At 40.3% G+C, this 25,363-nt stretch overlaps 1 protein-coding gene across 6 annotated transcripts in view; it reads left to right on the forward strand.

Moving 5' to 3' along the window:
• LOC105492656 (Meis homeobox 2) overlaps positions 1 to 25,363 on the forward strand; it is a 212,607-nt gene that overhangs the window by 52,704 nt on the left and 134,540 nt on the right. For all 6 annotated transcript variants that reach the window (XM_011759909.2, XM_011759884.3, XM_011759914.2 and 3 more), the window contains one exon: positions 12,755 to 12,900. In XM_011759909.2, the coding sequence (XP_011758211.1) occupies positions 12,755 to 12,900 (146 nt within the window). The remainder of the gene's footprint in view (positions 1 to 12,754; positions 12,901 to 25,363) is intronic.

Here is a 25,363-nt window from a genome sequence, read left to right on the forward strand (position 1 = left end):
GAATAGGCTATATGAATGATGATAAACTTGTGCTATCTTAGATTATTCTTATTAAGTAGCCACATTATTTGTTTCTCTAGGGCTATTAATGTATATGTAGCAGATATTCGTTTGCATTCTATTACAAAACATATCTGCTTGGTCTCAAATAATGACACTACATTTATTTAAAGCAATCATCATAAATGGAATATCTGAATGCATCATTGCTACCTTTAAAGTGCTAGCAATTTAATTTATAAGCTTCTTAAACAAAAATTCAAAGTTTGATTAGGAAACTCTATTGTATAAAAATATTATTTGAAAAAAATGTTCAAAATATAGTTTTCTAATAGTTAACAGATGTCTTCCAAATTTGATGTGCTAATGGTTTAAAAAGTATTCACCTAAAACCAGTTATCAACTCCATAATACTATTGTTCATTTTTTCTATAGGTAACTATCACTAGCTTCCTAAAAACTTCGTAAAGGGCATGTTGATATGTATCTCTAGCTAGTTATCTTAGTTAACATTATTATTATAGAGATGGCTATCTTTTAAGATAAAGAGTTATTGTGGGGTTTTTTTGCACTATTTAACAATGCCAGTTTCAAAGTTGCACTTTTATTAAAATATTCTTTTGTTTTCATTTTACAATAGCTGGCAAAGTGGAAGAAATATTCAAAACATATTTTTTGTTGTTCCGCTCTTTGAAATGATATCTGCTGATATAAATTCACAGAGCAATACCATCTTAAGAATTAAGATTGCTCAACCATTTTATGTTATAAAAATATATTGTCTTATTTTTGTTTTAGATAGCAAATTTGATAATGAAGTAAAAACTCTTAAAAATGGAATGAAATAATTTCTGTTACAGATAGAACTTTGCTTTTTTGTTATTTCTTGCAACAAATTTTATTATTGGTAATTATTTAGTTGACATTTAATGTTTCATTTAATATTAAAGTATGATAAAAGAGACAATAAGTTAGAAAATCCTTTAGTTATTATTGATCTACACTAAAACATATAATATAGGTTTAATGTAGTTAATACATTCTTGGAAGCAGACTAATTATATGCTAGTTTTAGTTTAAAATGTTAAAAATGTGTTTTATATAAATGGCCTTTTGTAGGAAATTCTTTTTGCAAATATAAAGGCCATATCTTTACTTGAAAGACCTGTGGATTCGGAGATGTTAGCCAGCCATCTTTACTAAAACACTTCACAACGCTAAAAATAGTCCACTTCAGTTAAATATGGATATTTTAAAAAAGAAAATCCCAGTTAGACTGCAACAGAAGGACATTTTGTGTGACAATATTTTGCATGATTAAAAATTTAAACAGAATAACAGCTATTTATATTTACAGTTACATGAGAGTAATTACTAAAGCAGACAAAATACTTAGAGCATAATTTAATAATGTTTTCCTCTAGCAAAGGTGCCAAAATTGTTATTTGCATAATTTTCACAATTTGTACGGAAACATAGCTAAGTGAAATTGGGAAGACACATTTCTCCGACCACCTTTTTTCTTCTGTAGGAGATGTGGGAATGAGACTCATATATCATAACAACTCATTTTTGTATACTTTTCCATAAAAACCATGACCCTTGTGTCAAACTATTAGGTGAAAGAGATGGGATCCATTCATACTTTCTCTTTTAGGGTCTTTATTTCAATGGCCAGCCTCAGCCCAACTTCAAGGCTCCTAATTATAACATTTACCGGTTCAAAGATTAACCTCCTGAGAGGGGCATTCTGGGCTCTTGGTAACTTGATCAGGTTGGTCTTCTCTTGGTCTCTCTCTCTTTCTGGTTCTTTGTATCACAGGAGGGAAATGATGGTATCTGGCACATTCCTAGGATGACTTGAAGATAGCAGCCTTCTGTGTTTAGGGCTGAAAGATTGTGAACTCTGTTAGCTGAAATGCCACTCTAGGGAGGTGAACAGAACATTAGAAAAGCCTTAGCTGTAGGTAGTGTAGAGTCAAATTTGAGAGCTGGGACTTGAGTGGACATTTGTCCCTGCTTTCTACCTTAATAAAATCTGAGTGTTAACTGTGGAAAGGGGCATTTGAGAGATCACTAAAAATGAATCATTAGAGTGCCCAGAAGAGCTTTATTATGATGTACTGTGAATAACTTCAGAACATACTCTGTACTTTTATATGTGCTTATCAGGTAACTGAGTAACAAGTACATTCTTTTATCCTGCACCACAGAGATTAAGCAATCTGCTGAATTATAATGGCAGGGGAATATGCTTTTCTACTAGAGTCAGTCAGTATCCTTTAGAGAATTCAATGGGAGACTTAGGAGAATAGATATCCTTTCTTAAAATATTTTAAAATTGGTAAGCTATATATATATCTATTTCAAATGACAATGAATTATATATATATATATATATTTTTTTTTTAATGAGAATAACCACATTTAGTGAAGAATAGGCTAAAAGTGTTGGAAGCTTTCGTTCTCTTCTGCTATAAAGGATTAGAGTGTTCCAGTCAATAAACAAAGCCATTTTATGGTTCCTAACGGGTAAATTGAGGGGACTGATTTGGTCAAGGACCAGTATGAGGATGTTTCTGTTCAACAGTTAACAGGATTCAACATGATATGGAAAATACAGGCGTGCAAAACTATACTACGACACTCACATTGCCAGCTAAAGCCTAAAACACAGCCACATTTACATATGTGTCCATCTGTCTGTTTTTACACTTTATTTTTCCAACCAGTGGGTGAAGTGGTTTTCATCCAAGCTGCAGTCTGAATTTTTTTTTTCACCCACCACTTTCCATTATATCATATAGATGCATATTTTAAAGTGCATGTTATTTGTCTCTGGACGCACATTTGCACAGCCTTGGCTGGGTTTTCCTTTCTCTTCTGGAAGGTTAGCTCATCTCTGCAGGCCTGTCTGCTTTGCAGCTGCCTGTACCAGCCAGGTTGTCTCAGGATCCCTGAGTTAGTGAACAGTTTGTTGCCTTCTCCAGGTTGTAGAAATCTCCCATCACAGGGCAGAGTGGAGCTGCAGCGGCCACAGTCTGGGCTGGCCAAGCCAGTGAGAATGGAAGTGCTTTCGGTCTCTTCAGTGGAGAGCCTGCGTAAATCCTGTGTAAATAGAGGGAGGATAACAAAGAATGAGCCCCTGCAGCTCTGAGCATTTGGAGCCATTTGGGGCTGAATTTGCTAAATGCTGCTTATACCGCCTGAAAAGTTGAAGAGAAAGGAGCATAAAATCCCCTCTTTTTTTCCCTTTCTGCTCATACCCCGGGGGGAGGGTGTTCAGGACCAGGGAAGCCTGAGGTAAGCCGATGAAGACTTGTTTTTTCAGTGTTCTTTTGAGTGTGAAAAAGGTGGCCTGGGTCACTGTCCTCTCTTTAATGTCGGAAAACCCACACAGTTAGTAAATGTTGCATGTAAACGAAAGCATTTCATCTCTTCTGCTTCCCTCCATGCTAGTGGGCCATGAACTAGTCACTTGAAAAATCACAGAAAAATTTCACTTTAACATGTCCAGACAGTTAAGCACAGCAGGAGAGTAAAAGAGATCAGTAATTAGCAGGTCTCACTGCTGGCCCCTCATCCTCCCCATGTTTCTGGGTCTACAGCCCCCTCCCCCCAGCTGATCTGATGTGGAAAAAAGGTAAATTGCATGTAGAAAAAAAATTTACTTTGCTGATGGTTTTTAGAAAGCAAGTTTTGCAAGGCTGTATTCTAAAGCAGAATTAGGCAAAAGCTTCTTCTTCTTTTTTTTTTTTTAAATCTCATTTGAAATCCTGATGCAGGTTTCTCAGTGGGATGCCCTAAATTAAACCCCTGGAAGGTAGTCCCTGACAACCGCTGAAAGAAAATACCTTTTGGCTCTTAGTATGGTGTAATCCTGTTTTCAAAGTACTATATTTAAGAGGAAAAAGGCGTAAAGAAGTGATGACGGAAAATTAGTCTATAAAAATACTGTGTTGCAGTTCCATTACTACATTATTCTTCATTTTTAACTGTAACGTTTCTGAATAACCCAAACAAGCTGGGTAGTGGGCAGTCCCCTCTCTCCTAGCACTCTCTCTTCCATGTTGGCATAGGGCAGAGTTGAGATGGAGCACCATTTTTATAAGCAGTATATGACGTGTGTCTCACATCTTCTCTGCGTATATGCACAGAGTGAAACACTGGGTGGGATATAACCTAGTGTCCATAGGGCAGGGAGAGTGGAGGGAGGGAACCTAAGGCTTGGTGACTACTAGAAGCCAGGGGATCTCTTTCCTGAGCACTTTCTTCAAAGCAGGTTTGTTCTCCTCAGGTTCTAATTAATATATCTAGAGGCTTTTGCTATCAATCTGTGCATTTCACTAGCATTTGAGTGTTTACTCTTTCTCAGGGCTTGGGAATCAGAAATGCAAAAGCTCACAGACAGACAAACTAGTAAAAGCTCACAGACAGACAAACTAGTAAACGGATAAAGTGCAAGAAGAAAAGTAAATAACAAAGGTAAGAGCAAACTGCTGAAGAAGTAGGGAGCATAGTACACTAGCTCTGTTAATGGCAGCTGGGGAAAGCTTTATGAAGGAGATTCCTTTTTCTCTGAGTTTTAAAGGTTGAATAGGAGTTTGCTAGTAAAGAAGAATGGGAAAGGAGGAAGGAAAAATGAAGAGAAAGGGCATTCAAGGCCAATAGGAAGGATTACAGGTATGGAATCTTGAAAGATCCCTTGGTTCAGAAAAGTCTTTAAAATTCAGCAGATGTTTCTGCTTCAAAATCATATTTAACTTGAGCTTTAGATCCACAGGAAATAATCATAAGCCTGTAGATAAAGGGTAGGCTCATACTGGATATACTCATCTGTGTAAAAATTATGAGACGCTTGTTTCTTGGTTCATATTTAATTTTAAATGTACTGTCATCCAGTGTCTCTCTGGGACATAAATGTGAACATACAGGGCCTCTCTCTTGGCATTTATTTCCTTAGCAGTGAGGGCAAATCCAGAATTTAGCTTCACCCTTCACATCTTCTTCTCCCAGCAGCTTGAGGAGAGGAATGTAGAGGAGGTGAGCATGGGCTTTGGAGGACAAGTGCTACTCTGCCACTTTCTGTGTGGCCTTTGACAAGTTATCTAATCTCTTTGAGTCTCAGTTTTCTTATCTGTACAATGGAGATGATAGTAGTTATTTTATTCGTTTGTTGTGAAGATTAAATAACGACTGGAACATTACAAGTGCCCAATGGAAGTTACTTGTGGTAATGATCATAATGAAAGTGACAACAGTGTGGATGAAGAAGAGATGGGCCAGGCGCGGTGGCTCATGCCTGTAATACCAACACTTTGGGAGACCGAGGTGAGCAGATCACGAGGTCAAGAGATGGTGACCATCCTGGCCAGCATGGTGAAACCTCGTCTCTACTAAAAATACAAAAATTAACAGGGTGTGGTGGTGGGCGCCTGTATTCTTAGCTACTCGGGAGGCTGAAGCAGGAGAATCGCTTGAACCAGGGAGGTGGAGGTTGCAGTGAGCCGAGATTGCATCACTGCACTCCAGCCTGGCAACAGCGCGAGACTCTATCTCAAAAAAAAAAAAAAAAAAAAAAAAAGAGGGAACGGTGTTCTAGAGAGAGAACTGGTACTGAAAACTCCTATAAACTATAGAAATTTGCATATGTATATGTATATATGTATCTGACTATAGGCAAAAACATTAAGTTCATCTACAAATATATTTCAATAATTGTGCACAAATCGATGAAGCATTTTAAACAGTGACAATTTAATTTATATAAATTTAGGTTTAAAATAGCATATAACACATATAAATATCTTTATATTCATAAATATACCTACTTCCTGGCAATGGGTTGTCTGCAAGATATCAATATTGGTATCTGTCTACCTATATTTGTGTATGTATAAAATTAGCGAACTTACATTGTGCAAAATTAAAATGTTAGTGAATATGGTAAATTTCTGTTGCTACAAAAAGAGACAGAAAAAAGGTCTTGTTCCTCCAGATGAGTTATCATTCTTTATTTACTTAACATATATATTTTGTATGAACATATTTAATGATTAAACCTGGTCTAGAACTAGGGAGAAATGTGACAATTAAATAATGTACCTCAAGTTCCCTAAAAAAAGTACAAGTACTGTTAACCCAATACATATTAATTTGTTTTATTTCTCTGAAGAGACAAGGCTGAGAAGTCAGTTTTAGGTATTCGTTTGACAGTGTGCCAAATGTCACAGAAACATTGTTCTATCTTTTAAAAAGTGACTTTAAAGGATGTGAATATACCATTGTAATCCCAGTTCTATGAAATGTTTAACTGTACTGTACAGTGATGACATCAAAGTCCATGAGATCCTACTTCATGGACAGTAGGCTTCAAATATTGGTAGCATCTCTGGGTTCTGAGGGTCAGTCCAGTGCTGTCCATGTCAGAGTCTTCACTTGGACTGTGTTAAACCAGTTATGAAACTTCTGGGTCTCAAGAACTCTTGCTGTACTGAATATAATTAAAGCTCTTGTAGGAACTGGCTGACTTCTGGAGAAGAGTTTGCACGTTTCTATTTGAAGCCAACTTGGACCAGGTCTACCTCAGTCCCAACCCCAGGGCCCCAGAACTAATCTGTTCTCTGTGCTTAGACCTTTTCCTGTAGAATCAAACATTGTTTGGATCTGCCATTGATAACAGTGTTCAGACAAGGTGATGCTTTGAAAAGTAAAAGATAATTGACAATGTTAATGTGAGAATACCAGTGGCGGTAGCACTGACTTGAAGTTGCCATGCCTGGACTCCAGTTTGTCCTTGAGGATGTGTAGCTGTGGCATCTTGGGCAAGAACTTAATCTCCTGGCTTCAGTTTCCTCAATGGTAAATGTCAGTTTTGGCGGGGATGGGGTAAGTGGAGGAAGATGGACTAGGACTGTCTTGGTTGTTGCACTGTTTTTCTGATAGGACGAGGAGAAAGAAGGCCACATCTCTGTGGTATCGGACTCATCATAGCACATCATCATTGCTTTTATCATTTTTTCATTCCAAATCATGTGCTTGATATTCAAAATATCGATAGATTGTTGGTTAAATGGAATAAAGTAATATGCCAAACAATGAAGTAGCATCTTTTTGCCTGGATGGTTGATTTTTTTTTCCTTTCTTTTTGAGATAGGGTCTCACTCTGCTGCCCAGGCGAGAGTACAGTGGTGTAATCACTGCCCACTGCAGCCTCGAACTCTTGGGATCAAGCCGTCCTCCCACCCCAAGCTGCGGTGTTCACCACCATGCCTGGCTCATTTTTTGTAGAGAGAGGGTCTCACTATGTTGCCCAGGTTGGTCTCAAATTCCCGAGCTCCAGCAATCCTCCCAAACAGGCCTCCCAAAGTGCTGGGATTACAGGCATGAGCCACCATGCCAAGCCTGCCTAGGTAGTTTTTTTTTTGTTGTTGTTGTTGTTGTTTTGAGACAGAGTCTCGCTCTGTCTCCTAGGCTGGAGTGCAGTGGCGCGATCTCTGCTCACGGCAACCTTTGTCGCCTCCCGGGTTCGCACCATTCTCCTGCCTCAGCCTCCAGAGAGGCTGGGACTACAGGCGCCTGCCACCGCGCCCAGCTAATTTTTTTTTTTGTATTTTTAGTAGAGACGGGGTTTCACCGTGTTCGCCAGGGTGCTCTAGATCGCCTGAACTTGTCATCCACCCACCTCGGCCTCCCAAAGTGCTGGGATTACAGGCGTGAGCCACCGCGCCCGGCCTAGGTAGTTTTTATGACCATGAATTTTATGAATGAGAATTTTCTTTTCTTTTTTTTAATCTTTTTTTAAAAATCTTTTCGTAATCCTAGGTAAAGACCTGGGATTACAGGTGTGCACCACTACATTTGACTGATTTTTGTATTTTTTGTAGAGACGGGGTTTCACTTATATTGCCCAGGCTGGTCTCGAACTCCTGGGCTCAGGTAATTCACCTACCTCAGCCTCCCAAATTGTTGGGATTACAGGTGTGAGCCACGGCACCCAGTCTTGATAGAATTTAGTATCAATCATCTGAGGATCCTCTCACAGTGTGCCGATGTCCTTCCTTGATTCAGTGGATACCCAGCTATGCATATGGGTACTTGCCTGCACCCAGATGCCGATGGTATCCCAGGATTTAACTTCCTGCAGTTAGACACTCTCATTATTGCTCTTTTAAGTAGGTGTGTGCTGGAGCTACCCACCAGAGCAGTGTCCTGCTCTGAGCATAATCTGCTCAGCTAAGGAAAGCATGTGTGACTTCCTTGAGAGCATAGGTATAAATCCAGCTAGAGATGCTCTCAAAATGCTTCAGAGTCTTAAGACAGGAGGAGGACCCAGGGATTAGATTCAGGCCTTCAGACAACAACAAAGGAGGACAGCAAACCAAGGGGATGCTCTCTGTGCTTTATGGCAGTGGTCCTCGAGCTGGAGTGGGCATCAGACCCCCTTGCAGGGATTATTAACAGGGCCCCGCTCCTAGAGTTTCAGATTCAGTGGGTCTCAGCTAAGACTGAGAATTTGCATTTCTCACAATTTTTCAGCTAGTGCCAATGCGAAGAGCCAATGTTCTATAGCTTCTTTCTCTCTGTTTAACACTTACTACCAGAAGACTAGGATGGGGATTTAGAACACAGTGAATAAGGCCCAGGCCAGATTGCAGTTACTCACCATGACCGCTAACCTCATTCATGGGAGTAAAGTAGAATTTTAACTACCTACCTCTTCCTGAGGCTGCATCTCATTTCTATTTAGATAATCTAGTCAGTGGCTTCCCAAAGCCAGTTAAAGCACCAGTGCTATGCTGATTGCCTAAGCAAACACGAGGAATTGTCGAAATTACAAATTCCTTTTGCCAGCCCTAGGACATTTTGAATCAGTAGGTCTGGGATGAGGCCTGGGGACCTGTGTTTTTAACAATCTCCTCTGATCATTTAATCCACTTCCGATTTATCTGTCCACAGGACTTGAGTCTTCCTTTCCATGGTCACACACAATATGTTTCACTAATGCACATTTATTTACCCAAAACTTAGACTATGCCCTTGGTCAAGGGATTAGCAACCTTTCAAAAGGAGCATGCCCAGTATTTCTTTATGTAGCTCTTCATCATCAGAGGCGTCAGTGCTGGTGGAATGGCCTTTGGTTTAGCTCTGCAGAAAAGCCCTGTGGGTACTGAGCTCTTCAAAGAAGCTCTGTTCCCGGCATGTTTAGAAGTTACTGTGTGCACACAGGTAACTCACTCAGCTGTTCCAAAGGAACAAGACCTTCACCCTTTAGATATATAATGTGTACAGTTGCCCCACCATGGGGGTTGGTAAAAAGTGGGGAGGGCACTTGCAAAAGCTCATTGATAAGCTCAGTCATTTACTCACCCAACTGACAATCACTGGTTATCTGCTCTGAGGCAGGCATGGAGGTATCTTCTCATAATCAAAAGATAAGCCATAAACAGTTCCTGCCCTCAAGGATTCCACAATTTTGAATCCTAACTTCAGATGCTATCTCCTTACCTCATTTGGCACGTGCATTTGTGCTGGTATACATACCTTTTTCCAGCACATAAACTCATTTGGCACATGTGCCAAGGATTGCCAACTATCTTATACACACAACCCCACACACACACACACACACACACACACAGCCTTAAAAGAAAAAAACACCAATATCCATGTTGAGTTACTAACTCTAGCATCAGCTGCAACATTTTATTTTAGGTTGCAGTTCACACAGTTGTCTTTCAAAAATTTTCTTTATGCTGTTGTTGGTTCTCTGTGCTGGAGTTGGTCCACAGTCCATTGGAGGAAAAAACAATTGTGTTTATTGTTGTGTTTGGGAGAGGAAAATTCCTCTTTTTATAGAGGTATAAACATATATTAGTTGAAAATTTTGTGTCTAGTATCTAGTCATTAATACAAAACTAGACACATTATTGTTTATAATTATTTGTTACACTGGATCTAAATTCAAATGTTTTACATTTATATACAACGGGTTGCTTTATATTAAAATTTATGTGATGCTTCTGTCTTGTCCAGTTTAAGTCAGTCATCAAAGGATGCTCAATCTAGCTCTATTTTTTTTTTTGAGCTAAATATAGTGAATCATATAGTTTGAAGGTGTTACCAGCCCTCTTTGCTTTTAAGAAAGAAAAAATGCGCTATGGAAATGCTGTGTCTCATTTTTAAGGTCATTGATTGGGTTAAAAAGGCAAATGAGTTTTTTCGTTGAACTTCCTTCAATTAAGCCATTAACCTTTTAAAATAAGTGCATTCAAAAATCTATCAAAAAAAGCTAAATGAGATTTTAACAAAATCCTGACAATTTCAGCTTAAACATATACACAGAAACCATATGTGCTTAGAAAGAAATATATACACACAGGCATTGTTTACAGAGTGTGTTTTTATATTTGGAAGACATTGAAGGAAGAGCTATTCCATACATACATTATCTGAAATGTACATTCAGATAGCCTACATAGATTTCATATTAACAGACAAAGATATCTTTATCCATGGTAGGTAGACAGACAGACTGACTGACTTCAAACTTGCACTTGCAGTGTGGATTTTTTTCCCTCATCTCCGGGTACTGCTTTTCAAAAGCGCCTCAGGCTACAGAACAGCACCTCAGATCCCCAAGGCCCACTGCCTGGCTCCTAATAGCCACTCTCCATCTGTGTCACATGAACAGCTGATGAGATCGCGCCAGTGTCTGTATTTTGGAGAGCACATCCACCCAGGTTAAAATGCTAGGGTTGCCAAGGAGCAGTCAGAAGCCATTAGTGTGGGTGAGAATTTGCCTTGCAGCAGTTCCTTGGCATGGTGGAAAGCGTGTGCACGTGTCCCTGCATGAGCTTGGGTGTGCTTGTATGTGTGTGTGTCTCCTTGTCCAGGCGACACCCTGGTGTACATGGGTGTGCAGGGAGGATGCCAGATGAAAACTGGACTCTGTATATCCAGTATAGAAAGAGTCAAACGCCTTTTGTTTCGCTGTCTACTGATTCGTTCTTTGACTATATGGGGTCCCCCCCTTTTATTTTTATCATAACAGAAGGCAAAGAAAAAGAGAACAGCAACTTCGGGGTCATGCTCTAGTGTTTGGGCAGATGGAAGGGAGCTGCTTTGCCTTGGGGCAGGGTGGTTGTAATGAAGTGGCCTGTCAGTCTGTAAATAGTGAGGGTCATCTCTTCCATGTGATGGAGGGGATCGCATTGCAGTGAAAATGGAAATGTCAATAAAATTAATCTGCCAGCTCTTTGCTGTGGCTTTTCTGCTTCTCTGGTCAAAGAAGGTTGAGGGTTTCTTGGCAAGAAAGGAAAAGAACAGGTACAGGGAAGCCCACAGAGCAGACCCAGAAGTTAGAAGGCAAGTGGCCCAGTGGGCGGGATGGCTGTGCTGTAGCACAGTCCGAGAGGAGGGAGCACGTCTGGGAAGGAGCTGGTGGCTCTCTAGTATTCCTCAGAAAGCTACAGAGCATCCAGCTCAGGCTACATTGAGCACAGAGTTTATTGTTTTAGGCTTTCTTGGACAAGGTTTTTACTTAGCATGGGATTTATGGCATTTACTGCTAATGAATGTCTATTCTTAAATTACAAAAACCCCCATCTCAGTGCAATTCCCAGATGTCCTTCCAGGACCCTGGCTTCTTAAACACCAGCAGGGAGCATAAACTCTCCACTTCTCTGTTTTCCTCTTTCGTGTGGCTTCAGGCTAATGATGTGCAAGGAAAACACAGCCATCTAGAAAGCCCCAGTGCTGTCCCCGTATTCTTCATTTATTTTGCATTTGATTATGCCACAAGTCGGATCTTGTTTCTTTCCTTTTTTTAAAGTTATTAGTTCAAATATTAATGTAGGGATATGGCATATATTGCTGCTCTTGATTGATGCCTTCCCCAAAACAGGAAGACGTGCTCGTATGAATTTTAAGAAAGTAGGGGTCCTGCAATGCCTTGCCAGAAGAGTTTTTCAGATACATAATTTAGATGCCCTCCAGGCAGGCTTTCAAGGCATTTTTGCCGGAGGGCAAGAAAAAATAACTATGACTGTTAAAAGTAAATGATTTTTGCTAATGCACAATTAATGCCAGAGGAAAGCACAGAAGAGAAAGATGTTGATAGAAACTTCTGATTAAGTGAGCACCGTACCTTGATGTGTATCTTTTTTTTTTTCCATGATAATGATCAGTGGTGCAGAGAGCTAAAAAGTTTTCATGTCATGCAAATGCCGAGTGCAGGGTCATATGAGAAGTGCGCGAATGTGCGTGCTTAGGAGGTGACAGCTCTAGGAGGGGCAGAGCAGGCAGTGCGTTATGTGCAATGAACAGTGACACAGTTACTGTCACCTATGCAGGCAGCCTAGAATATATAGACTACAGAACATTTAACTTGATTACCCTACAGTATGTGTTCACTCTGGGCATGGGGATGCGTTTCCACTGAATGGGTTTTCTGATGGCGTTTTCCCACATTGGATTCCATAATTGACAAAGAGCTACTGCACTGTGTCAAGTGCACAATTATAATTGAATTAATGATATGGGCAAGTGTGAGACACACAAAATTAACATTTGAAGAGGCCTGGTTTAATTTTGTCTTTTACATATTTGTGTCTCCAATTATACTTTAATGAAAGAGAATATACCCGCTTAATGGATTTCTTTCAACAAGCTTAGCTGAGCTCATCATTAGCTGCACTTGTGGTTGGCACCCTTGCGATGTTTTCTCTAATGTATTTTTATTTCTTTCTACTAGGGGATGGTTTAGACAACAGTGTAGCTTCACCTGGTACAGGTGACGATGATGATCCGGATAAGGACAAAAAACGCCAGAAGAAAAGAGGCATTTTCCCCAAAGTAGCAACAAATATCATGAGAGCATGGCTCTTCCAGCATCTCACAGTAAGTCAAGATGAAAGAGAAAAAAAAATAGTGTTTGTTGTTTTGCTAGCAAGTTATACGGTCTCACACAGATTTTTTTTTTAAACTAAGGTGCCTGTTTTCTTATTCTTGAAATCTGATGACTAACAGAGTAGTTAAGTTTTTTTTTTTTTTTTTAAATCAACTATTACCATCCAAAGAACACCCTCTAGAAAGTAGCAGGTTTTTAAGAAGCCGGGAATGGACTTTATTTAAAATGATCTAAGACCCTAAACAGCATATATAAGTAAATTTGTTATTTATGCTAAAATTGTGAGAGCAACTTCAGATAATGCAAAGCAACCAAGGGAAATGGCTGTAAGGAGCTTACAAATCCATAAACATTGCTGATTACACTATTAACGAAAGCCGTCTCCTCTAGGAGGCAAAAAAAAAAAAAAAAAAAAAAAAAAAAAAAAAAAAAGCACCTTGCCACGTGCATGTCCAAGCTCACAGTATCATGTGCAGCTTTAATTGCTGAAGCAGTTTACAAATATATCATGTATTTATATGACAAATTCATATAATGTATTTATAATGCCTTTGTTTGCAAGGTGGACATTAAAGATTCTTTTTTAGCTGCTCAAGTCCATTATCTTAAAAGCCAACCATATTCACTTCTGGAAACGGTTTTACTATGTGCAACATTTTAAAAGTAACAATTTATCTTTATCTTCCTGTTTGCGATCCTTGTATGTGTGGATACATACTGTTGACTCTAAGACTCTCATGACCAAAAAAATACAATATATTTTTACAGAGAAACTAGGCATGCTTATATTTTACTGTTCATTTGGAAATTCTGGGAAACCAGTAAAAATTTCAGAGGATGCTTCTTGCTATAATATTGTTTTCAGGCCATTCATTTAGGCTAATACTTAAAAATAGAGTAACACATTGAAAGCTGAAGGTCGTCTTTGATTTTCCAACTTGTGTGTTGCCATGCTGAATGACATTAGTTACAGTGTCATGGGTCCAGGACAAGGTTCCACTTTTATTTATGGTGGTGGTGGCTGATCTGCTCTTCTTGCAGAGCTGCAAAGGGCAAGGGGTGGAGCGGTGGTGGGGAGGGAAAAGTGATAGATTCACATTCCTAAATCGGCCATTTTGATGTAAGGACATTAGTAGCAAACTAAGGTGTATCGATCCGGCCTGTGGTGTCAGGATTAGCTGGGAGAACCAACGAGGCTGCCGTGGTAGTGGTTATTCTTGCCTTGCAGCTATGGCCATTTCAAAGGTCAGGGCCCTGTACTGACTCGGCTCAGAGGAATTAGACAGAACATGCGGTCTCTGGGCTGATTACTTAACCAAAGACAAAATAATGAGTCCTAAGCAAATACTGACTAATTGAAAGGGCTGTAAATCCATTACATATTGGTCAGGGATAATCAGGAGTATTTAATCACTTTTATCTATTCAGGAGCACTGAAGCTGCAACAGCAAAGCCCTGAACCTTGCCATGTGGTTATTATTCTCATCATTATCAAAATTACTTCACAGCTGTTCTTTGCTACATCACCTCAGCTGGAGATTTACTAACCTGTAAAATGTTTTTAATTTGGAAGTCGAGTGAGTGTGAGGGGAGGGGTTTCTCATTTTTAAATGAAGGTTGGTTTGGTTAGAGTAGCAACTAAGAAAGGCAGTGTAGCTGCGGATGACAGGCCAGCTGCCTTCTCCTGACCAGCTCACCTGTTTGGTTCGCTCCCTCTGTCTTCCTCCATGCTGGGTCTTTCTTGGTCGAAAATAAACACTTCAACAGCTGCTTTCCAAGCAAACAGCTACGTGTGTTTTCAACCTCTCTGTCATCAAAACCCATGTCAGAGAACAGTAGAACCTTAGAGAATGCAGCTGCTCCGTTTATAGATGAGGAGTCCCAGAAAGGGGAGTTACTAGCTGAAGGTCAAGCTGAGACAAGGACCCAAGCCTTCCAAGCCGCCGACTCTGCGATTTTTCCACATTACAATGACTTTGCCAAAATGACGATCACCTTTACCAGTTGCATAGAGATCTCACAGTCTCCACCATCAATACGCTCAGTCACAGGGGAGAAATACGGAGAAGGCAAGTGCTGTTTTCTTTTCTTGTTTTGAAAGCTCCGTGCTACCCCAACCTTTCCAAATATAGAAAGCCTTACACCTGTGTTTCATGAGTTGAATCTCACGTGGGGAGTGTCAGCAGCCCTTGGTGCCTTATCTCCCACCTCCCTGGCCAGGACAGAACCCAGCATGCACCATGGCCACAGACTGAGAGTTGTGGGTGGCCGGTTATTTCTGGGCACTTGTTGTAACTCTGCTGTGCTGCGAACCAACGGTAAGGGCTTGTACTCACCTCGAGAGTGCTTTCATCTGGTTGAATGTATGCAGGGCTTTGTGCAGAATTCTCTGTCCAACTCTAATTTTTAATGACTGCCTGTCCTCGGGTGGGGAGAGAGGACTCAAATAGCCTAAGCTGGGGGAGTTGGGAAGTCTGCATTCACGCTCCGTGATCCTCTGTACTGGCTGAACCTCAGTTAAGTCCATTCAGTTCCCTGGACCTTCTGTTTCCCCGTTTTTCAAATGAGAGGGACGCGTTGCAGGATGGATCACCTCCTTTCCCATGCTCCTGGCTTTTGGTTCTGCTCAAGGACATTTAGTCAGAGCAATGCCCTGTCCCAGCCTCATGGGTCATTCTTTCCTCTCTTTCCCCCTTTCTCGTTGCTTTTGCTTTTCACTAAGTGCTTTATTTCTCTCCTGACCTTCACAACATGCCCCTTTCATTACTTTCTCCCACTGGCTTTGTCTCCCATCTTTCTCTCGGTGCCGCTCCCCTGCCTTTTCTGCACCTCCCTGGTAGCTTTAGGAAATTCTCCTCTGCTTGCTCTTTGAAAATGTTTTCCTTCTTCATCCACACTTCACCCCACTGCAGAGAAGAGGTTCAGTAACTTTGATGAGAATGGTCCTGTAAAACTTTTACTTTCCAATCTTTAATGAGCTGAAAGATTTACTCAGCTGTAATTCTGAGCTCAGAAACCAAGAATAGAGACCCCTAACTAGCGACATGTTAATTTAGATTTCTTTTCTTACATGCACTAACAGGCATGAGGAAGTCCTTGGAACTGGAGATGCCCCACTATATTTTTCTGTCATTTAATTAATTTCAACTTTCAAAGTGAAATGTTGGCTCTAGCTCCCTGAAAGTAGATGCAGTCTAAATTATTATTTCATGTAAATTTCTTTACAAGTGCATGATTCAATATGCATTTCTCCATTATTAGTCTCTTTAACATTATTTCAAACTGGTTTGTTCCCTTTTGTGCAGTGTGACCTGTTCTTGTATTACAATAATCCCCGATGTACCCTTTTTTCTTTCTTTTTTAAAAAAGAAGCTAATTGAATTATCTCATTATTTTAATTTGTTAAGCAAATGTATTTTGCATCTCAGGATGTGTTCTTAAAGAAGGGGGCTGCTGAGGCTTTGCCCCCTGAATGGGCCATTGGCCCATTTTGACATTCATGCATTCATTAACTAGCAGAACATAAAAGAACTCTGGTTGTATTTTTTTTCCCAAACACCCAACCAGCGTGGAGCAACTTTTCCCAATAAGCCACAGGGGTCTTTCTACATATGTTCTCAACTGCAAGCTATTGTCACCTATTCTGAATACCTCAAAAGGCCCAGAGGTGGAAAAAAACCTACCTCCACAAAGGCCAACTGTAGCAATTGTGAAGTCTTAGTCTCAATATGACAAAAATCATTCACCCTCAGTTTTCTTGGAAGAACAAGTTCCACTCCAACTGTAACAGTTCAAACAATCTCTCAAATTCCTTTGCACCACCAGCTTTAGGGGAAAAGGTAACAAACTCGCACTAATTGATTACGCTGAGGAAAATATTTAAACAAAGTCCAAAGTGGCATTTAAAAAAATCGAGTGATTTGATAAACGGTTTCCATAGTCAGAATTAAGCATTCTGAATTTGCTTCGTCTGGGGCTAAATATTCATAATTAGCCTCAAATTTTTAGTTTCTAACTACCTATTTTCAAAATGCCCCTTAGAAAAATCCCCTCTAAAAAAATTCACAATAATTTTAACAAAATAAATCTGTCTGTCTATGTATTTTTAGAAATTCAACTAGCAAAAAACTTTGTGTATGCCATTACCCTCTTCCGTTGGTTGATGGCTCTGCCTAACTTCTCAAGCTAAGAAATTCCGTGAAGATTGAAGAAAGAATCTCTTGGAAATGTGTGTGCCTTTGCTGGAAAGTACCCAGTGGCAAAACGAACAAACAAACAGACAAAAACTTAGGGAAATCCTAGAGAAGTACATTGCTTTTGCTAGCACATGGAGATTATGATATCATAAAAGTAAGCCTGCCATTACAACTGTTTTTATTTGACTTCAAAGATAAAGAAAGAAACAGCAAGCAATAATACCCAGGCTGACGGTTTATTCATAACCATGAAAAAACTCCTCCACGCCAAGAAGCCCTTAGTGTGCTCAATTAGGCCCTTGGGCACCTCCACTTGCCACCTTCAAGAGCTCCTCCAGTTGTGCTGCAAATAATATATTTGATCATGGAATAGAAACAGGAAGTGCTCACATACAAAGACACTGCTTGCTCATACCAGTTTCTGACTGATGGTCTTCTTATTTGAAAACATAGGGATAAAGCTCACACTTAGGAGATGTGGGACTTCTTTCAAAGATGTGTGTTACAGAATCAGAGGCAAATTTTACTTTTAAAAGTGACATAAGCCGAGGCGGGAGGATCGCTTGGGAGTTTGACACCAGCCTGGGCAACATAATGAGATCCCATCTCTACAAACCAATAAAAATTTAGCCGGGTGTGGTGCACCCATGCCCGGTGGTCCCCGCTACTCAGAAGGCCAAGGTGGGAAGATGATTTGAGCCCAGGAGTTTGAGGTTGCACTGAGCTAGGATGGAACCACTGCACTCCAGCGTAAGCAACAGAATGAAACCCAGCCACACACAAAAAAAGTGATATAATATTATGTATGCAGCCGCCTTGAAACTACAGATTCTAAAACGTCTGCCTTTCGTTCATGACAAAGATATGTCCCCTCTTCATACCTCCGGGGGTTGGGGAGACGGATGAAGCCCACCTCTCAGGTGTTTACTCATTTTACTGCTTGCCTATTACAATCTGTCTTATGGGATTTTGTAAAGGCCTGGGTTTGGTAATAAAAATGGGCTGTAAAGGATATCATCCTACAGAGACAGTGCACCCAAGTTATAAGTATATTCAGTTCCATGTTATGGTAGAGAAACCTGTCTCTCCACTGAATTCATCAAGACCATATGACAGTAAACTTAGTCATCTTAAATTTGTTATTGTAATGTACACACACACACACACACACACACACACACATGCAAAGGAGGAGGGAAAGAGGGAGGGAGAAAGAGAAACAGAGAGACTTAGACTATTTTGCCCTTTGACTAGTTCTCTTTATCTTGTGCAGATCCAGATGGCTTCTTTCTTAAATGAGGCAGTCCAGTGTCGAGGTTAAGAGCACAAGGCCTGGAATCTGCAACACAGTAGAGATTTGATCTTGAGCCATTACCCTCTCTGAGCCTCATTTTTCATATCCGTAGAAGAAGAATAATTTTAGTTCCACCTAGTAGGGTTATTTTAAGGATTAAGTGAAATAATGTAAAGTGCTCAGCCCTGTGTCTGATTCATATAATAAGTACATAATATAAAGTAACTATAATTCTTTTTTTTTTTTTTTTGAGACAGAGTCTTGCTCTGTCGCCCAGGCTGGGGTGCAGTGGCCGGATCTCAGCTCACTGCAAGCTCCGCCTCCCGGGTTTAGACCATTCTCCTGCCTCAGCCTCCCGAGTAGCTGGGACTACAGGCGCCCGCCACCTCGCCCGACTAGTTTTTTGTATTTTTTAGTAGAGACGGGGTTTCACCGTGTTAGCCAGGATGGTCTCGATCTCCTGACCTCGTGATCCGCCCGTCTCGGCCTCCCAAAGTGCTGGGATTACAGGCTTGAGCCACCGCGCCCGGCAAGTAACTATAATTCTTATTTTAATCCAGTTAAATGGCTAGCAAAAGGCTTTGACCAATGGACCTGGACATCCAAAGTTACCACATTTGTTCCTGGGATTGTAGCAATGGAGAGACCGGGTTTTGCCAAACAGATCCCAAATATGGCCATTGCAGTGGCTCGTGCCTGTAACCCCAGCACTTTGGGAGGCTGAGGTGGGAGGAATGCCTGAAGCTCAGGAGTTTGAGACCAGCCTAGACAACATAGCAGTACCCCATCTCTATAATTTTTTTTAATTTCTGGGCATGGTGGTGCATGCCTGTGGTCCTGGCTGCTTGGGAGTATGAGGTGGTAGGATCACCTGAGCCCAGGAGTTAAAGGCTGCATGGAGCCATGATCATGGCACTGCACTCCAGGCTGGGTGACAAAGTGAGACCCTGTCTCAAAGAAAAAAATAATAATAATAATAATATCCAGGCTGGGGGTGGTGGCTCATGCCTGTAATCCTAGCACTTTGGGAGGCCAAGGAGGGTGGACTGCTTAAGGCCAGGAGTTCAAGACCAGCCTGGGCAACATGGTGAGACCTCATCTCTACTAAAAATACAAAAATTAGCCAGGTGTGTTGGCATGCGCCTATAGTCCCAGCTACTGGGGAGGCTGAGGTACAAGAATTGCTTGAGCCTGGGAGGCAGAGGTTGCAGTGAGTGGAGATTATGCCACTGTACTCCAGCCTGAAAAAAGAAAAAAAAACTGAAATACCCCTCAGCAGGAGAGAACATGCTCTACATTCTGCTTTTCGAAATCCATGTTAACATTCGGTGGCTGCTTGTTGAAGCTAGGTGATAGCATCAGAGAGTCCTGGTGTCAATGAAAGCCAGAGCGTCCTAGTGAGCCTTCAGGGATGGGGTGGAAGGTGGAGAAGAAACGGGCTATGGAGTAGTTCGGAATGTCTCCAGTGGGGCTACGTTTGGGAGAGAAAGCTCTCTTTCACCATTTGTCTTCCAGGATATGAACAGACTATACAGTTGCCATCTTGCTTAGAGTGTGAAAGTCTGGGCTGTCTGCAAGATAGCATGTTATGGTTTTTATTATTTTTTGTTGATTGACTGATTGATTGTAGAGATGGCATCTTGCTATGTTGCCCAGGCTGGTCTTGAACTTGTGGCCTCAACTGATCTTCCCACCTCAGCCTCCCAAAGTGCTGGGATTGTAGGTGCTATAGGTGCAAGCCACAGCACTTGGCCATGATAATGGTTTATAAGAAAGGGATCACCAACTGTGAACTTAGAAGCCTTAGGTGTGAACCCTGTGATATTATTCAACCTCTCTGAACCTATTTCTTACCATCAAAATGAAAGTTATCTGCCCTCCTTAGCTGACTGGGTTGCTGTGTGGGTCAAATGGTGTATTCAGTTTATAAACTGTAATGTGCTCCACAAATGTCAGGTATTCTGGTCTTCTGGTTGTGTGCTTGGCTTTCCAGCTGCTTGAGACCACTCGGATCTTATGTAATCACCAAGGGTTAGAGATAGAGTGCTGCCCACCTCTTTCATCCTCCACCCCCAATTTCTCCACTTGTCCATTTCCACAAATGTATCCCTGGAGACACTGTGATAATTTCTATCATTAGACATCTTTTAAGGGTCTTGAATGGTTAATTGAATCAGTATTTCATGGACATTAGTTATTTCCGCTTAGAAATTAGGGCCTTCATTATTCTGAGACTGGTCTACATAATACAAATAGGTATGAGCCAAATGAATACCAAATAGGAAATGTTGACCTTAGTTATACAGTAAGAGATGGTCTTTCTCATATTCAGAGCTGCAAATGTTCACATGCATACAAGTGAGGCACCTAAGAAATACTTACGTGGAGATGCACATGCAGAACACACAGCTGAAAGCACCAGCAAAGAGAGCTTCCCACAAACATGCAGCATAGTGGGGCCGCCCCTAGCCTTAGCCTTTGCATTGTTTTCCTGCTTGCCAGGAGAAAACATCTGTGAATTATTTGAATGGAATCTTATACTAGAGATCGTCTGAACTGGTGTCATCTCTGTTTCATTTCAGGAAATGATGTCACAATGCATTAAATAACAATGCTGGGTGAATTTATTTTCCCGTGGACATGCTGTCCTAAGCATTCCTCTTCTTTTGCAATGTTTCCAATTAACTGTAAGCTTGAGTGTTCTTCCTATTTCATAATACTTTTGAGGGGTGGGGATGGGAGATAGGGGTGGGCAGAAGGGTAATTTCAGAGGTTGCTGAGGTTCAGAGCTAATGGCACATCCATCATGTCCTTATTGGGATGGGAGAGTGCTGAGCGCTGGAGCTGTGATCACCAGTGGCAACCTACAACAGTGTTGGTTAGTTTTAAAGAATGTCTAAAGATGGAAGCTTGAGTGTTCTGATGCTGGCTGTCCAAAGAGCCACCAGATAATTTTAATAGTGACCTGCATACTGTAGCTTCTGCCTTTATCAAAGTTTCTCTGCACTTCCTTCTTCAGTAAAGAATAGAGGACATAAGTCAATTCTGTGTGCCATCTGTTGTCGTTTTTACAATTTCTCAAATTAAAGAGACAGGCCAAAAATTTAATGTTGTGTTGGATCCTAGAAGCTCCTCTAGAAGAAAGAAAATTGCAACTGAATTTACTTTGTCTCTCTTGAGGGGGAAAAATTGCATATTGCTATGTCATAACCTTTTACTCGTAGTCCCAATTTGGTTGAATTGGATTATGAGGGCTTCTGCGTGGAAAGAGTGATGTGTTTGGGATTCAGCCGCCTTTGTTCACATGGTTCTGAGTGACACGGTGGTAAAGTCCCCGGAACAGTGGTGGTGCAATGGCTTTTCATGGGGGTCATGAAATGCATAGTCTCCTCCTCAATGCAAAAACATTTTAAGACATGTCAAGACATTTCAAAGTACATCAGACAATCCTGTTTAAAAAGAGGTTCACCTCAGATAGACTGAGAAACTTACCTCCCAGATTATGAGCTACTAACTGACAGATACATTTTAAAAATAGGTAATTGATAGGCAGAACACAGAGTTTTTAGTGCAGCCAAACTACTCTGGATGATACTATGATAGTGGATACGTGTCATTATACATTTGTCCAAACCCACAGAATGTACAACACCAAGAGTGAACCCTAATGGAAGCTATGGACTCTGGGTGATTACGATGTGTCAATGTAGGTTCATCAGTTGTTACAAATGTACTACTCCAGTAGGGGGTGTTGATAATGGGGAGGCCATACATGTGTGGGGCCAGGGATTTATGGGAAATCTCTGTACCTTCCTCTCAGTTTTGCTATGAATCTAAAACTGGTCTAAAAAAATAAAGTCTACTTAAAAAAAAGGAATTGAATGAAAGGATTGAAGAATGAAAGGCTTATTAAATTACCGTCAAAAAGAAACCAAAATAATTATTAGCTCAAAGTTGAGCACTCAGTTTCATAAAATATCACTCGAAGTATAATTGTTTAAAAATATGTTAAAGAATTCAAGGAGATGGGGAATTGAGGACCCTTGAATAAAGGAACATAGAAGGCATGTGCATATTGAATATTCAGCTATTTAAAAACTCCAAGAATAGAGTGCCATTAAACGCTATTTAGTGAAATCCCTGAATATTCATTCAGATCATAGAGAAAATTTCCATTTCTTCGTTCCACATGACCACAGTTTGCAAGTATATTCCATGGAGAAGTGGAGTGATTGGGAATTACAGGGTAAGTTGACTGGGTTATGAGAACACTGACTGTCCCTCAGCTTTGCTGCAGGATAGGGTCATAAGATGACCTTAACGTTCAAGACTAATTTCGATTTTAGAGAGTGTTACTGCACAGATTTCAGAGGACTCCTGGAAATGTCCTGCCTTCTCCAGGCTGTAGTCTGTTTTTGCAATTTGGAACAGATTATGAAGTGTAAAGATAATATCCAGCCCCATTTCTCCTGTTAAGAAATAGTGACTTGGGTAGGAAGCATTAGGTTGGTTGAATGGAATTTGCCTTCTTACATTTATGTGCTGTGTGCCACTTTCCAAATTGATTGACAGCAGTTGTTTACAGTATGCAGCATAATCACTGGCACCCTTTAAAGGTGTATTATCCTCTTAAAACATAATAGTAATGCCATTTTCATGCTTTTACATTTGCTATTCATATTCTGAACTGCCAAGTCCCAAATCTGCCAGAACTAATTTAAGTTGTTTTTATCTAATAGTGGATAAGTTGTCAAGTCACAATATAATGGCAGATAATTTTTCTTAAACTATAGTTTTACTTCTTGGTTATAATAGATAACATGAATATTTGTTGAATCTGACTTGATTGTCCACACACAAAAAATTACAACTCAGGAGATATTGTCGTGGGATTCTGCAATGACAAGAAATGAAGAGAATATTATTATCTAGTTATTCTGAGCATTATAGAAAATTAACATCGGCCACTAATTAGTTTCCTTCCAGCCACCACTCTCCCCCCGCCAAATTTGCCGATACCTGATTTGCCTGACATAGCCAGATAATGAAGTTCTCCTCTTGTTAATCCCAGCATCAAATCTTGTTGCTGCTGTTAATTTAAATACCTCCGTTATCACATTATAATATAACTGTCTAGATTTTATTTTACTTCTTGCATCATACTCCTGCAATCACAAATATTCCAGAATTAATTTTGTCTTGGAAGTATTTGGCAATTCTGTAATAATTTAGAAAAGTATATTCCCATGACTCAGGCCACACTACAATTGGAAAATGGCTTTTTTCTTACCCAGAGTACATGGTGTGATCCCATCGTATGCTGACAAAAAACAGCCCGAGTGTACTGGGGTGGTGCTACACTAGTCTTTTAAAAGGAGAAAGGCTTTTATCGATAGAAAAGATGAATGCTGGATTATTGCCTGTAGATTTGGTGACACATTGGAACTCTCTATAAAAGCAACCTTATTTTTTTCCCCATGGTGAAAAGTTATAGGTTCCATTTCAGTGTTTCAGGATACCTGCAGGCAGCTCATGAGTTGCTATACTTGTTTTAAACCCTTCCTCACAGTGATTTTTTTAAAATAGTAGTAAGAGAACATGGGAACAGGGGGTCATTATTATTCAATTATAGGCTCAGTTTTTCTGTTCGTTTCTGGGAAGCCATACATTTAGAACTGTGTACCAGAATCTCATGGATTACCTGGTGGCACTTTGATAAAAACCCCTCTTAGAGCTTAGTCCTGAAGGTTTTATGTTTTCTAGTAAAACACTTAAGTGTAATTAAATATGAACATGTGAAAAGGCATTAGTTTTTAATATGACCTTTGTTGCCAGTCTGGAAATCCTCTAAAGTTTTTTCTTTTTTTTTTCTTTTTTTTTTTTTTTGCAGAGCAAGTTTGACAGAAAAGTGATTTAATGCTCTTTGGTCCTTATGTACTTGTACCCTTTTGTCCATGGCTATTCCAAATACCCCCCTGCTTATTTAAAATGTATATATAATCAGTTACATAAAAAGAGATATGCTTACATTCTCATGTCTCTATGGTTGGACCTCTGTGGTTGGAGCAGACAATAGAAACGTCTGTAATTCATTTCAGAAAATGTGACTTTCCTACCTTTAGATGTTGAGGGCAATCTGTTAACTCTTTGTGTTGATAAAAGCAAACATTTCAGGGCATGGTGGAAGAAATCTCTACCATTTATAAGGTTATACATATACCAGAAGCAGTGGAGTTAAGACCAAATTGAAGACTTGACCAGTGTCCTAGTCTTAGCACAGCCTTTTGCTCCCTGGATTATTTTGGGCAAGTCATTTAATTTATCGGAGTGCTCATTTTCTCACCTCATTGTTTTGAGGGTTAGCTAAGATTAGAAATAGCCTTCTGAAAAGGACAAAATACTATGCAACTGTAAAACGGTGTCTATTAATGTTTTCATACCATCCATTGAAATAGTTTGTTCTGTCATAGCTCCTTGAAACCTGAACTTGGATGTGGGTGAAACATTCTTCAAAGACAAGTATTGCACTTGTTTCTTTTGCCCTAAGTCTGGAACGGGGATCAAATCCTACAGATAGCACACGTGCAAGGAGAAAGGCAAAATACCTGACAGACCATTTCTTTGTGGCAGTATGAGTCAAAGTAACTTTTGGAATTTGTACACTCAAACTTAAGAGAAAGAACTGGAAGACTGCAAACTAACTTCGCAATAAACGTATTGTCACTTGTGTTATTACAGCTTTGGAACAAGCTGGTTGGGAGTTTGGGCATCTTTGTTCTTTGTCCCTAAACTCTTCATCCTGAGAATTAACTGGTCCATCAGCATGCCATTTTTCATCCTGGCCAAGCTGGTGGGGAAGAATAGTTTTACATCCCTAAATGGCGATCTCATAGGCCCATTCCAAGGAAGGCAAAGTCCTGTACTAGATGGAATTGTCTCATTGCAGCAAGAGATAAGTGAGAT

The sequence above is a fragment of the Macaca nemestrina genome, chromosome 7 (genome assembly GCF_043159975.1).
Source record: "Macaca nemestrina isolate mMacNem1 chromosome 7, mMacNem.hap1, whole genome shotgun sequence".
In the NCBI taxonomy this organism is placed as follows: Eukaryota; Metazoa; Chordata; class Mammalia; order Primates; family Cercopithecidae; genus Macaca; species Macaca nemestrina.